The following is an 18460-nucleotide window of genomic DNA, read 5'->3' on the forward strand; positions in this document are numbered from 1 at the left end:
CCAGTGAAACGCGCTTCCTGGATGAACCATTGTGATGTGCTCAGAGGGGTGGTGGTGGTGTCAGTGTTTGGGATGAATTAAAGACTTCTTTCCTCCCTGTACTAACTCACTCATTGGGATTTCAAACGTTTTTAGTGAACAATTACAGTACATTTTTGTTTAAAACAGCCATGAACTGTTCTCTATTGGCAAATAAGAGAAACAAGCATTTACACTTAGAGCAAATAACCCCCATTTGGTCATTTAATGGTTCAACTGCGTTATAAAAAATGTATATATTTATTTATACCGTATTCTAGTGTAGTTATAATAGGAATAATTATGGCTCTTATTGTCATGTAGAAAATTAGCAGAATAAAAGTGTGTCCTAACATGTAATATTTAGATTTAATATTTATATTTGTTATTTATTTTTTAGATTTAACATTTTCATTTAAACGTAACATTTAGATTTCATATTTAACATTGACATATTTTATACGGCAAAACTAAATATCACAAATATTCCTGTAAATGTGGTTAAAGGTAACAAAAAAATTGACATACGTTTCTTAAACGTGGTTTGTTGCTAAATGTTGCAGTTTATTTTAACATGTGCAACGTTACAAATGACGCCCCATAATTAAGACCTTATTTATATCGTATTAATGCTTATTAGCAGTAATAAGATCGTATTAATACTTGCTTATTATTAGTAATTAGGACTTATTGATTATTACTTGTAATAATAGTAATAAGTAACAATGAAATATTTTGAGACGTTTTAAAAAAATTAAAAAAAAAACACATTACAACTAAAATATTTTAATATAATCCCAATACTACTTTATGTTAGAAGCATTTTTTCACCTAAAAGGGCAAAATAATAAACAATTCATTAGTTTTTATTTTTATATATAACATCCCATTTAACTGTTCTAATTAATGTTGTAATACAATGTGTATTGATACAATATATTAAAAAAAATAGATCAGACTGTAAAATAATGTAACCTGTGATGATAGTATGTTTGACATGTATTGATCCTAAATAAAGAAGAAAAAAAAAGAAAGCTGATCTACTTTCTGAGAAATAAAAAGATCAATAATCACAATATTACAGAGGATTTATATTTCAATGCAGCTTCAGGAAACATGAAACAAAAAAAAGTAGGTTTTCAAACAACTCGCATATCTGTGTTTGTCACATATTAACTGTAAAACAAAACAGCAGTGAAAGAATATGCCGACATCATACATGGAACCAGCAAAAGGGAACAACAACAACAATAGTAAATACACATTTTATTTATCTTTTAACTTTGTTTCTTTGTGAGAACTAATATATTTTATGCAGCATCTTTGTTAACAGTTTTTACACATTGAATATTGAGTAAAAAGCATAAAACATATTTATTAGCAAAAAACAGATTATGACTCTTACGAGGCTGACGTCTTTCTTTCCGCACTTTATGTTATCCTTAATTAAATAACTTTGTTTTCAAAATGTATTCCTATGAACATAAATGACAGAAATCTGTGCGTAGGATTAAATACACGTCCAACATTCTCGTAACTGAAAACTGGATCCACATGAGGAATCTGTGCTGAAATCAGTCAGAATCTTCTGCCCATTGATCTGGATTCACATCAGTCCCTTTCTTGGTTCCCTCGTTGTCACTCTCTGAGCCCTGGAGAAATACAAATATTTAGGAAATAAATACATATGAAGCAGTGTTAGTGAGGAAAGCTTTATAATCACCATGTTGTACAGTTTCAAGGTTAACTGCCTTGAAGACTAATCATTAGCACCAAACCTCCATCAGTTATCTAATCAGCCAGATGGTCCCAACAGACCCAATGAGAACAAACGTCTCTCAGAGTCAGCCAACGCAGCACAGGAAGATCACTTTAGGCTTCTATTATCTAATGCTGCACAGACACTTTATAAAGACCTTTTTCACATTTACAAGCAGTTCAATCTACGGCAGTTTCCCACATAACACGGTTATTCTACCCTCCACAATAATAGAACACAATTATACTACAATAACAATAATCATATAGTAAAAACAACTAAATATAATGTATATATGTGAGAAGGAAATTAATAATCCTACACAAATAGCCAAGGTTGGGGTCAATTATTATTGTAATCCCGTAATTGATCATTAACTACAATTATGGCGTAGTTATAATTGTAATTTTAATAAACTTTTGCTGTTGTAATTGTAATGAAATTGTAATTGAGTTCAGACAATTGACTTTGTAATTGCTATGAAAATTCAATAAAACTTTTCAATTATAATTAAACGTAAAACTGCAGAACCATGTTACAGTTCTACGTACAGTTCTCCACATATGTAGCTAACAATTATTAAAATATGTTTCTTATCAAGCTTTCCAATATTTTACCATTGAGAAAAAATATAAATTGAGGTGTATAATGTCAAGAAAAATGCACAGACGCCCACACCAAAAATATTAAAACCTATATTTTCATTGATTAGGAAGCCTAACAAGGTAACCAAGAGATAGGAAAGAAATTAGATGATGGATATTTGTTTTTAGTTTATTTTGCATCAAATGTAGGACTGTTATCATTAGCGATGCTAACAGAAAGCTAACACAAAATGAATATGAAATTTTATTGGGTTATTTATTTCACAGGGTGACTTCAAGTAGGAAGAAGTTATATTTAAGACTTTTTAAGACCTTTTTAAAAGAAAAGTTAAGACCAAACTTACGATGGAAATACAGACCAAAGAGAAAATATATCATTTTACAATTAAAGGCATTGATGTCAGTTAATAATGTACAAAAAAGAAAAGTGAAAATCATCAGTTGTTCAAGAACATTCTTAAAATGCATTTATTAATGTGGAAAGAGAACAAAACTATCAAAATCGTCTTAAATGATTTTTATTGTAACATAATTCTCACAACATTTAATATCAGTGGACAATAACCCAGAAATCATAATTGACTGGAACCTGTGAGCAAACCAAACACCAAAATGCTTTTATCAGATCCGCAACCGTGTAACGCCATATGTGGAGCTTTGATCTAAAATTAGGCCTTGTAAGAAAACATAAATAACTAGACTGGGTTTTCAAGCCACTTGTCATTAAATTGGCATTTTCCCATTTGGCGTAACAAAAAGCCCAGGTTAGCTAGCCAGGAGCAGCAGACTTATTGTGTCACGTGATCTAAATGACGGGGCGAGATGGAATGGGATGAGAAGAGCGTTTAGTCAGTGCTCACAAGAAATTGTCGTGGTGACGTGACTAAAGTAGGGCTCTGAAGTAAGATACAATTAAAAGGTAAATATAAGCTGTACTGACATGGATTATTCTGACTGCTCCTTTTTAATTATTTATATGTCACATAAAGATGTATGACAGCAGCATTAATGTCACCATATTTAGTCTCAGGAATCTGATCAGGTTTATTGTTTAAGTTTTGATCAACTTAATTTTAATTAACCTTATTTAAATGATCCTGATGACATCATTACAGACTGTAATGATTACACAAAAATAAATGGATGCAAGGATGCATCAGTTATTTCACCACTAGGGGTCAGAATATTTTAAAGTATAGTTTATCGTTAACCTACGATGTTTCAGACTCTACAATCCCTGGCAGCAATGGTTTCGTCCACAACAACAGAACAACTTTGATTAAATGAAAATGATTAAAGCTGACTCATGTTTTCACGGAGCGCCCCCTGCTGTTGATGAGAAACGGACGGAGTTTCACAGGCAAAGCAAAGTTAAGCGGGCACTGGTCGGCTCTGTATTTAAGAGTGAGTAATGATTTGTTTTATGTTTTATGGCAGTTTAGATGGTGTTTCAGGTGGTTTAGACTGTGTTTGATTGCGGACAGAACAGGAGGGGGCGGGTGGTGCACATAATGAGCATTCCCCGGAAACATTTCCCCATAAAAAAAAAACATTCCTTGCCACACGGTGACGGCGTTTCATCCCGATTCTGTCCATTTCCACGTTCAACAGTTTTCATTGGTCGATTTCGTGATTCTGTCCGCAATTCCGTTAACATAAATTTTATAGGGTCCTACTAAAGCACAAGACTGAATTTAAGACAATTTAATACTTTTTAAGGCCTTTTATTTGTATTAAAAAAAAAAAAAAGTAAGACTTTTAAGGACCCGCAGTCACCCTGATTTCAGGCTCAGTAATTGTGATTAATTGTAATTAAACTTTAGTAATTGGAAACGTAATTGTAATTGACTTTCTGGGGATACAAAATAATTGTAATTTAATAGTAATTGGAAAAAATGACCCCAACCTTGCAAACAGTGTTAAATAAAACACAGCAGAACATGAGGAGGTAGAGGCATGCATACAGTATGTTTAAAATATCAAAATGTTTTAATAAACAAATGTAAATATGATACAAAAAGCAGTAAGCAACAATTCAAATATGATCAGATATTTTTTTAATTTTATTTTATTTGTTAAGCTCTGGTTGGAAGGCAAAATGATCCCACTAGATCTGCAATAATGATTAATCAATTATAACTTCAGTTAATCATAATCAAAGCAAAATTTCCTAATTTCCACTTTGGCCGTTTGTTTTTTCTTCCAGATACTTGTTTCTAAAAAAATCTTTTAAATTGTGTGTGATTTCTTATTAATGGTGACGTAATCTTTGCCAACTTTCACAAATCGTTCCTGTGCTCTACTTCCAGCTCATACAGGTCAACTTTCTGCGGGTGTAACCGTGAGAACAGTCAGCCACCATGGACAAAGCTATGCAGGTGAACAGCTCTAGGACAGGATCAATGCTAGAAGAAATCTATGGTGGAACTTATCAAAAACACTTGATCACTCAGCAAAAAAAACAAAAAAAACCTAAACTAAAAGTCAAACAGTAGAACATACAGTAAATGTTCAATCAGGGTGATAATTGTTTTTACCATTTGCTGAAATGACACTTACTTCATCTCCTGACTGTTCTCGAGGCAATGTAGGGCACTGTTGCTCCTGATCTTCATCATCGTCATCATCATCTTCACTTCCTTGGGACCTCTGTGAGAGAATCTCTTCACCCTACAGGATTTAACAATATTCACACTCTTTGTGAGTCTTGTGACCATAACTAAGCACTTGAGATGCAGACACAGATCAAACAACTCCCCCCAAAAACTCTTAACATGTAGAAAAGAACATAATTAATGTATTTTCACATGTAGTTATGCACCAATCTATGAGAATAAAAGCTGCCTCAACCTGCTGTAATGGCTTTTCACATAATAATACATTTGGCACAGACAGATTAAACAGCCCAGCCATGCAATGGATCATCTAGCACAGGGGTGTCAAACCCATTTTCACTCAGGGGCCAAATACCGAGTAGTTTGATATCTAGTAGGCCGCAACTTTTAGGCAGCGGAAAAAAGCAATTTCAACATTATTGTGTCCTATTTTGCACTTCCACGTGTAAATGATATATCCCTCCAAGTCCTTGATTTGAAGAGCAATTATCATTTATCTTGCCATGTCTGCATATGCCAAAGGTTAACGCTAAATGTCATGCAATCTTCTTTTGATAGCAATGCATGGTTTATTCATGAAAACATTAAAATAATGCATTTTTTGTATTGCATAATTGTGAACATCTTGTGTAATCTTTAGGGGAATTTTGTGGAATTGTTTGTGGAGAAATTCCAAATTAATATATATATATATATATCTTTGCAAAAGAAAAAAAAAAAAATAATAACAATATGGCACTCGTGATATTACCATGGTAAAACTGTGGGACCCACGAGTGAATATTTTGGTGATTTACACAATGTTAAGTGTTTTCTCTGTCATTTGTACTTTCTCCGGCAGGCCGATATGGATGCTCTAAAGGGCCGGTTTTGGCCCTCGGGCCTTGAGCTTGACACATATGCTCTAGCAGAACATTGCTGTCTCTTGACTCACCTTTTTTCATCTCAGCCTCCCCAGAGTCAAATTCTGGCTCAAACATGTACAATTGAATGTCCTGGAATGATGCTTCTTCCATATTTCTTTACTTTTTTAATCTACAGCCCACAATAATGTGTAGCTAATGAACTCTGTTGCTTTCTATGACTAGCATGTAATAACTGTTTACAAATGATATGGTGCACTGCAGTGTGTACATCACTACAGCCTTTGATTAAGTTAGAAATCCTCCAGGCACCGACTTTCCTGGCAACAACAGTCTTAAAGAGCCATTTTATGTTTGAAAGTGTAGATTCATTAGGTTCCGGTAAGTAACTACAAGTTAACAGAAATGGTTTTGTTTTGGTTTTGTTTAAACTGTAATTGATTGTTTACCTTCAGGTTGCGGTTCTTCAGGTTACCAATCCAGAAGGCCTCACCACAGTTGTTGAGCGTTAGCATGGCCTTCACTCTGTACACAAATAGCTCAAGACTCTTCTTCAATGCTGGAACGTGGTTGGTCAGGGTGGTATGCTGGTGAATCTGAGCACAATTTCAATTCTCTGTTAAACACATTAGGTATGAACTTTCCAGGATTTTCTTGCTTTTTTACCATGAACTAGGGCTGCACAATTAATCAATAAAAAAACTAAATTTAATTATTTATTGAGGGCGAGTCTTAAAAAGTCAAAATCTGAATTTTTTTTTCCATTTACAGTATGAGAGTAATTGTGGTATCTGTCTGTCTGTTTGTCTGTCTGTCTGTGCTCCTCCAGGCCACCATAGTAAATAGCGCTACCAAAGCGTTGTGGAAAAGGATTACATTCCACGTTGCTAAAGAAATGGTCCCTTTACAAAACTGTTGGAAAAAACAGGTTTTAAACACATTTAAATTTATAGACCCCGCTACAACCTCTTCTTTTTAAAGGTGAATTTTGTCTGAAGTTCTTTAATGTCACTTTTTTCTAATGCAAATTTCTCTTTTTAAATATCCCAAAGGATTTATTTTTAGTTAAGCAGGTTGTTATTTTGCAGTTTCGCAGCTTTGCTTTGCAGTTGCACTTTTTTTATTCCCAATATGAAAATTTGTTTTCACTTTTTTAATTAAAAATCCATACTTTAATGTTTTTTTTTTAAAAGGGAAAAAAATTTATCAAAATCAAAAATCAAGTTTTTAAAGTAAAAAAAATTATTTTGTTTTGAGCTAAAATCGTGCAGCCTTACCAGGAACTGTTCTTTCTCTCTTATTTTCTCACCAGGCATCAGCAAATGAAAGCACAGGAGTGGAAAAGATGAAACTGCAGATGAAACAATACCTTTGAATGTCCACACATGTGATGAAGCTGCCGAGTACTGAGCTGGAAGGTCTTTAGCAAACTCTGCACATCCTCCTGGAGAAAACAGTCAACCACAATACATGCAATCAGCACTTTGTCAACAATTCATTTCCTCTGTTTTACTGAAATAGTAAGTAAAAGTCTGTTGGTGTGAGAAACTTAACAGACCCTTGAACCGATTTGGAGAGGTAGAGGATCACAACCAAACTCTCATGAACAAACATTAGATGCATCCTTTGACGTCTCTACCTTGTGTCTTTTGAAGCTGTAGTCCAGCAACGGCATTCCCAACTTTAGGAAGGACTCCAGGAAGAGGCGACCGTACTATGCATTAAAACATTAGAATTATATTCATGTTAAGGAATGTAAACGTTCATGGGAAATCCCATCCCCTCACCTTTAAGCACGCATTGAGGACGGGCCTTGAATCAAACACCTAAAAACAAATAAAAAAAATACAAAACCACGTTAACTGGAAGAACTTCACTTTTTGATTCAACTACTGAAATTAAAAAATGAGTAAAAAAAAATGACAGAATTTGATTTTAAAGGTCAACATACTGTAACCATCTGATTGCACAATCTAACCTTTGACCATGAGACCTTCTAATGAACCTAACACTGAGAAACTCTCACTCAAGTATTTACAGCTTTATGACTAACAGGTGGTCATACCTTTACGAGGTTGACCAGGATGTGAAAATCCCTTACAGCAAGGTTCCACGTCAGCAGCTTCTCACTCTGAGTCTAAAGAAAGACAGACACTTTACTACTGTACCCATTGAAAGAGAAATATTAGCAGAAACAAATCAATAACTACAACATTAAGTCCTTTACAACTATTTAGACTTAAAGATTGAGTTATTAGATTATGTTTTTACTTCAAACCACACACAGACACAGACACGCACACACACCTCAGTGTTGTCACTCATTTTTCCAATAGGAATCTTGCGGATAGCTTTCTCCAGCTCTGCCATCAACACTTTGTAGAACACCAGGAACGTCTGCCTGTAAATGAGAGAAGAGAAAAGAGAAGAAATATGTAATACATCAAACATGGTCGAACTTCCTTTGGATCAGCTGTAGTGATGTAATACCGATCCACCAACTCTTGCACTTACTGCCGAAGCATTATCACGACAACCTCAAAATGCTTCCCAAAGAAATATCCAGTGTTGCACAGAAAAGGTGATGTAAGGATGTACCTGTTGAGAGTAGGCCAGGAGGCAGAGCTCTCATCTTTGGACACATTGATGAGTTCAGGGACTCCCTTTCCTGCTATTTCCTCCACTGCTTTAAGAACATCATCAACATGTTCCAGGTAGATACTATAGCAGGAAGATAGTTTTAGAGATTAAACAAATTCTGATTTCACTTTATCAGTCAGGTTCTGACTCGATCACTGTGTGTAACAGTCAAACCTCAGCAAAGTGTGAAGTGCTTCATTGAATTTTTGTCCTCGCTCCCTCTCCCCACCAGCTGTCACCCAGTTTTGGCTCAGGAAGTGACGGGCAAGGGAAGCTTCAGAACAAAACATGACACCCTCATTATAGACCCAGAGTAAAGCATTAATTAGATAGGACTATTACAGTGAAGTGACGTGAACCTAACCTGTCTGCTCTCTGTAGGAAGCAGAACTTCCTCCTTTCTCAGACACGGTGGACAGAAGCTGAGACAGACAGAGGGCTGTGCTGAGACTTGGTATCGTACTGCGGAAGTTCAGGAGGTACTGAAAGCTGTCTCTACAAAAAGAGAAGAACATTAGGGAAAAAAATATTCATACTCTGAAAAACTTTTAATGGAGAAAATTTATTTAAAATGCTTTATACAGGGCCCCCACACTTTTTTGACAATGTTTTTTCAAAACCTTTCCAAAATATTTTACCTAATTTCCATGACTTATTTCTGAACCCTTAAGATCTATTCTACCAAAAATGAGCGGGCCTTTCCAGTGCACTAGTGTAACAGAGGTATGCGAGTGCACCATGGTTAGTAGCAAAAATGTGACATAGGGAATGCAAGTTGTGTCCATCGCTAATCTATCATATAGCAATTACCTTTGACACCCATTTTGTAATTTTTTTTAATAATGATGGATCAGCTATTGAATGTAACATTAAACAACAACTAACTGAGTGCTACCGTGTTTAACAATAAGATTCTAATTTCAATTAGCAGAAACATTTATTAAAAGCAATGTACAACACAAAATGTGTTAGGGTTAAGGGACTTGCTTACTATCCCATAGTAATAGCGAAGGTTGGATTTTAAACATGAAAACAAAATAGGCTATATTTGCAAAACTTTTCCAAAACAGTTGAATTATTCCATGACTTTCCAAGACTGGAAAATTGTTTTTTTTAAATTGCATAACTTTTCCAGGAATTTCATGACCGTGGGGACCCTGTTTATAGAGCTTTTCACATTATCAGCTCACACACTTTCTATAAACAACTTTTTTTGTTGTTGAGCTGAGTGGTAAATGGACTTCACTTATGTTGTGCTTTAGACCACTCATGCAGTCTCAGAACGCTCAACACTGACAGTGGCACTTAGGTCAATGGATTGAACCGCCTACCAACTGATCCACTGCCTAAATCAGGGGTCTCAAACTCATTTTAGTTAAGTGGCAAAATACCTTAACCTGGCAAGAGCCAGATTGATGTGTAGTCCTCCCTCTAACTCGAGTTCTCCACATCAATCTGGGTCTGGGTCTGGCGAATCCTTTTGGAACCAGGGAGGTTCCAAAAGGATTCCATGAACAGAATGCATTAAGCTGATTGGGCGAAGCGCCTATCCACCACGATTTGTTTTAGCCAATCGCACGATAAAAAATGATGTCATCATCATCGGCATGCACCACAGAGATGCTGCTACAACAACAACAAGGCTCTTCTGATGAAAACTTTATTTTGGGACAGTAATGATGCTGTCATTATGTCGTTGAGTGACTTTTGCCATTTTTGCAACACGATTATGCGAGTTAAGGGCACGTTAACCATCCTCCTGCATTGACATCTTTCTATTTAGATTTGGAGCTATGCTAATAGCGGTAGCCCAGCTAGTTCCTCTCCCCACAACTGTGCATGTGCCAGTTTTGCTTCAGCGCTTCTGCCTTCGTCACACCCGGATATCCTGCCCTAAACCACAACACTGCCTCATGATTGCTTCAAACCGGTTTGGTTCAGATTCGAAAGGCAAAGGCAGGAACAGTACAAGATGGATTCTGGTGTTTGTGTACACCAGGAGAATCCATCTTGCAGGCAAGGTTACAAATACGGAGGATTTTATCCTAAGTGGGCTGCAGATTTAAGGCAGGAAAATGTGTTATTTAACCATTATTGTGCTCTAGCTTGCACTTTCACGTAAAATATGTAAGGCAATGATGACATTTTAGGAATAAGTGACAGTTAAGTCACTTTCAATTTAATTTTATATTTTGTGGCCAATTTTTATGTAAATTGGGGGAAAATCTGTAGAATACTTTGAAGAAAATTACAGGATTTTGGAAGAATTGACTTAATTTAATAATTTGAGAATAAAAATGAATGCAAACATGTGATATAAAAATGGGGAAATGTAAGCCCTGCTACTATTGTGGAGTTTCATTGAATTTGTGATTTATTTTGGAGATATATAGCTAAAGATTTTTACAAATGAATTAGTTAGTAATTTACACAATATTTCATACTTTCTCTGACTTTTCTGCTTTCTGATGTGGGCCGAATTGGATGCTCTAAATGACCGAATATGGCCCTCAGGCCTTGCGTTTTGACATTGCACTCTAAATAATGGCGTGGTTTGTGTGCGACACTCATGAGATTGCTTCTGTGAACTCTGACCTTATCTGTAAACACTTCACTAGATGACGATGTCACAACTCTGTGTGTAAAGGGTCACTGTTCAAACCTGTCCGACCATGCCTCGTCCTCCTCAGAGCAAGATCAACATGTTCTTGGACTTGATTTCAATTACCTCAATTACAATGCAGTGCCAAACGTCACACACTACTTTTTTTTCTTCTTTCAGGCTCCCATAATACTTAGCTTGTGAACCTTCTTTGTTTTATATCGTAAGTTAGGGTACGCTTAGAAAGCTTAACGTAAAGAGTGGTGTAAGAAAAAAAGGGGTCACTCACAAGGAAGTCAGAAGTTCTACAATCTCACCTCTGAACCCAACCTCTGGACATTAACTGTTATCATGAATCTAATGAGACATGTTAATTCATTAAAGCATACATTTTTATAGGGTATATGCAGCAATTCTGAGGTTAATTTCAATACCTTTTTACTACTTCCCAAAAAAATCTTAAGACCTCATCATCACCACTTCAAGCTACGTTAGCCGCAACACATCCCATCTGTGATATTGACCAATCACGTGCCGCTTTTTACAATCTAGCCGATTTGAGTCTTTCATTTTAAATAGAAGGTTCTCAGTGCCGGTCCAGACTCGGTAAGAGCTGACTGGGAAGATGAGAAGCAGAAATAATGTGCGTATGTGGCAGTGTGGGCTGTTAACAGTTTGTGAGACTCCTCACGTAACCAGCACAATCACATGTACAATGATTATACCACAATCAACTCTGACTCAAGAAAATGTAATTTTTCATAAAATTGCGATTAAATGCTTTATCGACTTTTACTAGTTTTGTAACGACCGCAAGTGGGTGGGGTTGCAGGTGTGTTTGTCTCTGTGTTGTCTGTCTTCTTGTTTTCACAGAGCTAATGACTTGGAAGCTAATGTTTAAAAGGCATGGCCTAACCATTAAAATCACCTGAGGACTCACCCTCCAGCTCTCTCTAGCTCCCTGCTTGGCCTGGCTCTCACTGGTTGTGGCTGCTCCTCTGGCAGGATTATTGTTTGTTGCCTCAATGTCTTGGGGAATAAATGCTAATACAGACATTTATATACCTCTTGTTGTTTTATTCTTGTCATGGTCTTGTCAATCTGTAACAACTTTCAAGACCCAGCGGACACCCTGTTTCATGTCCTCCTAATCCTTTAATTTACTCACTTCACAAGCTGCTCCAGAGTTAATTCAGCCCCTCCATCTTTCAGACGTCCAGCCAAAACTCCGAGGGCCTTCTTCAGTAAGCTCCGCTGTGCCGGCTGACTAAACCCAAACCTGACAAATGCACACGACAAAGAAAGTCAGTACCAAAAAAAACACCTTTTAAAACATTTCTTGAGTAATGCTTGTGCACCTCACCAGCTTAAAGTGTTGTTGAGCACCTGCACTAGCAGCAAGTAGCTTGATGACATTAACTGGTGCTCCTGTAAGTCAGTGGCCGGTCCATCCACAACCCCATTGTTCTCAGACAACAGAGTCTGTGAATGCACAAACCCGCAGGACAACCTAATCACACCCCTGAGAAGAACAAATTGTGCCCATAGTGAAGGTGTGTGTTGTACCTGGAAATAGTTGTGACAGTTTTCCAGATGTGAGCACAGTGCAGGCATCAACTGGACACAAAAGGAGGCGATGTCTTTGGCACTCCTTTGCAATAGGTGGGAGAAGCCCACATTTTTGTCAGTCCTGCCCTGTACACAAGCATTATTCAGTACGCCTCACACTACTGCTTAAAAAAAAAACACATTTAAGAAAAAAAAAATGTAGCTACTCAATAACTTCATTATTCATTTTATTTGACTGCTTATCTGTCCTTTTATGTAATGTCATGGCCACTACCCTCGCTTACTCTCAGCCTACCCTTATTCCTCCCTCTCTCATCTGATCATGAACCAGTCAAATCAGCACTCAGATAAAAAGATGGGGAGAAAAGGGCATAAAAAGGCTGAGGAAACTAAAAAAGGAAAGACACATGGACCATGTAAGGTGCCCTCAGGCCTGTTCTGGAGCTCTCGTCACCCATGAGCTCCATCTAAAATCTGATTTACTTGCCAGGCTTCAAACCCACACAGATAAATACAGATGATAGATGAGGTCAGAGCCTTAGTAGAGTTACATACTGCTGCACTTTATACATTTTTGTAATAAATTAACCATCTTTAGAAAAAAAAACTCACTGAAATGTGATATATTTTTAAGTGTCACAGATTTAGTAAATGGATTGTGAACGGTTCAAAAACGCAAAGTGGATCTTCGAAAAAAATATTGCATAATGGTTAAATTGTACAAACATGTTACATATTTTACAATTACTTAAAGTTATTAGTGGCTCGTAAAATGTGTGAAATGTAATGAAAATGAAACAATTGCATAAATAAGGGTAAATAAATTGTTGCATGTTGAAATTTAAAGTGAAAACTCAGTATTTAATAATAAGTTTTTAAACTGGTAGCCCTTGGGACTATTCACTATCTTTGAAGTAGCTCGCCATTTCAGAAAGGTTGGTGACCCCTGGATTAGATTATACTTTATGTTATCCCACAGTGGGGAAATACACGTTACAGTAGCCAAAGACACAAAGAGTAAGCAAGCTAGAAAACGATAAACAAAAATGCAGAAAGGAAAATTAAGGGAAAAATAGATACTATTAACACAATAACAGTACAGAAATATATAAATAAGCGGGAAGTAAAGATTTTACAAAGAGTAATGGGTTAAGGTGAAGTGCTTTTTCTTTTTATAGTTAGTGGTTGGACGCTGGGGGTCACGTTCCAATGATGGTAGGCCCAGTGTCCTCCCTATTTTTGTTCAGTTTGGCCAGGGTCTTCAGTTCCCTTTGCTTCTTTGATATGATTATGTTTCTCTTGGTACTGTGCAACAGTTACAGTACATGTCTTTAGTTATTGAAGATCAGTTTGAATCTTCTTGTCTGGTGTTCTTTATATGTTGAGGCCTGGAGAGTCCCGTTACATATTTGGGGGCTTGTCCAGGATCATTTCAAGGAGCTAGGTAATGGGGATGCTCGCCTAGAAGTGGCCTCCCCCAGCGGGCGGCGGGGGTCGCCCCCTGGGGCGCCGGGGGATGTTGTTGGTGCCTGGCTGTGCCCGGGGGTGGGGGGTGTCGCCGTGCTCCGCGGGGCCGGCGCGGTCTGGGGGGTGCCGTGGGGGGGGGGTCTCCGGCTGTGCTGTTCCGGGGCCCGCAGTGCCACTTGCCCGTCTGCGCCATCTACCCTCTCGCGTGGCCCGCCACGCGGACGGGCCCGGCTCACACTGGACAGGCCTCCTACATGTTCACTTCACCCCACTCCCAGCTGGTCTGGCTCACTCACAAAATGCACCACACACCAATACCCAACCCTTGGGGGGGCTGGATGGTGGGGCTGGGGGTGGAGGGGGCCGCCACCTGTGTTACTATGTAGTGGCGTGGGGGCGGCCCTCCCACCTCTAGTTGCCCTACTAATCCCTCCAATTTTAATCGCATCTCAACATGTCACCCCCCGGAGGGTGTATCATCTTTTACACCCTCCGGCCTATTACACCACATACACATAAATCCACAGAGGCTGGAGGGGGAGCACCGCTCCCCTCCATCCCCCTTCTTTTAATTACACCCCATACATTCACCAAACACACACATTCACACAGGGGATCGGGAAGTGCCTCTCCATTGGGGAATGGAGAGGCACCATAACAGGGTGGTGGGTTGGTACACATATTTGGGCCTCTCCGGTGGGGGCCTGGCCCCTCTGTTGGTGGCTGGGCCACTGCATAGAGCAAAAGCACATCAAGATGGTGCGGTCGGGCGTGGCGGTGGGTCTCGGGGGGGCTTTGCCGGGGTCTCTCCTTGCGGGGTCTTTCCGGGCTGTGTCGGCCGGGTGGGGCGCGGGGGTGCCTCTCCCCCTTGGGTGTGGCTTGGTGCTTGCTTTGTCTCCTGGTGGCCTTGGGGGCGGGCCCCGCGGTGTGCGGGCCCGGGGCGGCCTGCCTCGCCGGTTTGGGGGGTGGGTGTGCTGGGGGGGTGCTGGTGTCCTCGCCGGGGTTGGGGCGGGGTTGCTTGGCGCCTCGGGGTGATGCTGTTTACTGGGGGGCGGCGCTAGCTGTTCCGGTGGTGGAGGTTGCTGTCGGCCGCCTGGTGGGTCTGTCCTGCCGTTTGCGGACTGGTGGGTGGGTCCGGGGCATCTTTGGCTGGGGGCTGCTGTCCCGCACTTGATGTGTGCCGTTGGGGTGCCTCCGTCCCCGCGGTGGGGATCGCCGGTTGCTCGCGGGCCGGCGGGGGGCGCTGCTCCGTGGCTGGCGCTGTCCGGGGGGCGGCGGGCCCTGGGCTGCTGGCCGTGGGCTGTCCGGGGCTGTGCGGTCCTGCTGGGCCGTGGCCGGGTCCCGGGCGGGGGTGGGGGATGCGTCCCGGGGGGCTTGGCCCGGGGGCTTGCCCTTGGGGGGTCCTGGTCCCGGGGGGTGCTCCTGGGGCCCGGGGTGCTTGGCCTGCTGGCCGGGCCGGTCCTGGCGGGGGTCTTTCGGGGCGGGTGGCGCGTGCCGCGCCCTTGCGTACCTACTGGTACGGCCCCTGCTTGGGCAGTGCCCCGTGAGGTAGGGTGTCGGGGACCGGAATAGGGGGCCACATCCCGGCGGGGCGGTCTGGCTTGGCCCTTGGAGGGGGCCCTGGCTTTAAAAAAAAAAAAAAGAACTGAAGCTCGTGGCGCGGGCGGCATCAGTGAAGGGTGATCTGGGGCGCCGTGGGGGGCTAGGTTGGGGTGCCTGGGGGGAGACTCCCAGCGGCCCCCTGGTGCCTTATGCGGCTTGGGGTGTGGTCGTCCTCCCTGGGCGGGCTGCTCCTGGTGCTGCATCCGTTCCGGGTCCTTCTGGCCTGGGGTCGGGCCCCTGCTGGCTCTGGGCTCGCCGGCGGGTGCCCACTGGCTGCCTGTTCGGCGCGGTTCTGGTCGTCTGCTGGGTGTGGGCTTCGGCTCCTCCGCTGGGGCCTCGGGCAGGGAGTTCTCTGGGCCCTCCCCTCGGGGGGTTAGGCGCGGGGGTGGGGTGGGGGGGTGGGGGGGTCGATGGGGTGGGGGGTCTGGGGGTTGGGGGTGGGATCGGTGGCGTGGTGCGCTGGGTCCTTGGCTCCTTGGGGCTTTCTCGGGTGTGTATGGGGGGGCGATGGCTGCCTCTCGGCTTGGGATCTTGGGGGCGTTCGGGGGACTGCTTGGCCGTGGGGTGGTCGCCGGGGGCCCTTAGGCTGCCTGCTCTTGCTGCTGGCCTGACTGCTTCTTCGGGCCCGGGGGCGGCTCTTGGGTTTTGCAGTGGCGGTACTTGGAAATACATTTGTCATGGATGCACTGGCCTTGGGCTGTGGGATAACACTCATACTGGGCTCAACCTTAGACACGTTGTTCCCAAATACCTGTTTTATGGAATTTCCACTCACCTCTTCCTCTGTTCACAGCCACCACCATTATTCCTAAACCACACACTGGTCACCAAACTGGCTTGACAACACAACAATAAACACAATATACACAACCACAATTTCACATCGCATCACTTAAAACTATTCCTCACCCATTCCATATCCTATCTTGTATCCCTCTTCCCTGCTAACTTCCCCACCCCCCTCCAACCCCTCACCTTGGTGTAACACTGCCCTCTCTTTTTTACATCCTCCCTTTAATAAAGTATTTCTTACCCTTCCCTAGGGAGGGCTGGTGACGGTCACAATTATGCAATGAAATAAATAAATTTATTTAATTGCAATAATAAAATATGCATTGCTGTCAAAAGATTGCACTTCTTGTAGTGTTAACCTTCGAAAGCATGTGCAGACAAGGTAAAAAAAAAAAAAAAAAAAAAAAAAAAAAAAAAAAAAAAAAAAAAAAAAAAAGACCCGAGCTGCAGCGTTCTGAACCAGCTGTAGATGTTTGATGCTCTTTTGGGGGATTCCTGTCAGAAGACCATTACAATAGTCCAGTCTGATGGAGATAAAAGCATGGACCAGTTTCTCCTGATCTTTCTGAGCCATTAAACCTTTCACTCTGGAGATGTTCTTTAGGTGGTAGAAGCTGTTTTTGTGATAGATTTGATCTGACTGCACAATGTAAGATCTGAGTCAATCAGAACACCAAGGTTTTTGACTTGGTTTTTAGCTTTTAAAGATCGAGACTCAAGATACTTGTTAATAGCAGTCCTCTTTTCCTTGTTACTAAAGACAATCACCTCCATCTTGTCATGGTTTAGTTGAAGGAAGTTTTCACTCATCCAGCAGTTTATTTTTTCTAAGCAGTCATACAACACCTCAATGGGACCATAGTCATCTGGGTTCAGTGATAGATATAGTTGTGTGCCATCTGCGTAGCTTTGATAATTAACCTTACGGTTCTGTAAAATTTGTCCTAAAGGAAGCATATATAGGTTAAACAGAAGGGGTCCAAGAACAGATCCCTGAGGAACCCCACAGGACATTGGTAATCTGTCAGATTCAAAGTTTCTAATGCTTACAAAATAACTTCACTTCTCCAAGTATGACTTAAACCATTGCATTACTTTAGCATTTAGTCCAACCCATGTTTGTAATCTGTGCAACAAAATTGTATGATCTACAGTGTCAAATGCAGCACTTAGATCCAATAGAATGAGAACAGATACTTTCCCTGAATCAGTGTTCAACCTTATGTCATTGATCACTTTGATAAGAGCAGTTTCAGTGCTGTGAGAAAAATAAGATAAAAAAAAAAAGAGAGAAGAGAAGAAAAAAAGAAAGGAAAGAAAAAAAAAAAGAATAAAGAAAGAGAAAAAAGAAAAAAAGAGAAAAAAAAGAAAAATAAAAAAAAGAAGAAGAAAAAAGAGGAAAAATAGAGAAAGAAACGAAAAGAGAAGAGGAGACAAAAGAAAGAAAAAAAGAAAAAGAAAAGAAAAAGAAAAAAAGAAAAAGAAGAAGAAGAAAGAAAAGAGAAAAGAAAAAGAAAAAGAGAAAAAAGAAAAAAAAAAAAAAAAAAAAAAAAAAAGAAGGGGCCTTTTTCTTTTAGTTGTGCAATTTTAAGTGTCTTTGTATGGAACAATAGCTTGTCGTTTTTTGTGTGTGCCTTGACCCAACGTGTGTATTTTTTTGTAGCGTCTTGGGGGCTGGTCCCTTGCAGATTTTATTGTAATGATACTTGTATTCGTTGCTTGCTGTAATAGGTTTGCTCAGGGTCCGAATCGAGGTCAAACTTATTTTATTTCAGTGGCCACATACTGTTTATGTGAACTGAACAAATACATTGAACCTAAAAAATAAAGAAAAATCCAAAGATTGTCCCAAAGTGTGAACTATTTAGGTACAGATGAAGAGAAGTGAACGACATAATGAATTTACGGTAAGTATTCTGAGTACCTCA

At 40.4% G+C, this 18460-nt stretch overlaps 1 protein-coding gene across 2 annotated transcripts in view; it reads right to left on the minus strand.

Annotated features, from left to right (window-relative positions):
- Positions 1-1313: 1313 nt before the first annotated feature.
- Positions 1314-18460, minus strand: part of fancd2 (FA complementation group D2) — a 31772-nt gene continuing 14625 nt past the window's right edge. For both annotated transcript variants that reach the window (XM_028446821.1, XM_028446820.1), the window contains exons 31-44: positions 12669-12797; positions 12466-12584; positions 12271-12381; positions 8865-8995; positions 8675-8774; positions 8459-8581; positions 8168-8261; positions 7926-7997; positions 7648-7686; positions 7500-7574; positions 7230-7304; positions 6310-6456; positions 4942-5052; positions 1314-1670 (exon numbers count right to left, since the gene is read on the minus strand). In XM_028446821.1, the coding sequence (XP_028302622.1) occupies positions 1593-1670; positions 4942-5052; positions 6310-6456; positions 7230-7304; positions 7500-7574; positions 7648-7686; positions 7926-7997; positions 8168-8261; positions 8459-8581; positions 8675-8774; positions 8865-8995; positions 12271-12381; positions 12466-12584; positions 12669-12797 (1404 nt within the window). In that variant the 3' untranslated portion in view covers positions 1314-1592. The remainder of the gene's footprint in view (positions 1671-4941; positions 5053-6309; positions 6457-7229; positions 7305-7499; positions 7575-7647; positions 7687-7925; positions 7998-8167; positions 8262-8458; positions 8582-8674; positions 8775-8864; positions 8996-12270; positions 12382-12465; positions 12585-12668; positions 12798-18460) is intronic.

Source organism: Gouania willdenowi, chromosome 5 (genome assembly GCF_900634775.1).
Source record: "Gouania willdenowi chromosome 5, fGouWil2.1, whole genome shotgun sequence".
Lineage (NCBI taxonomy): Eukaryota > Metazoa > Chordata > Actinopteri > Blenniiformes > Gobiesocidae > Gouania > Gouania willdenowi.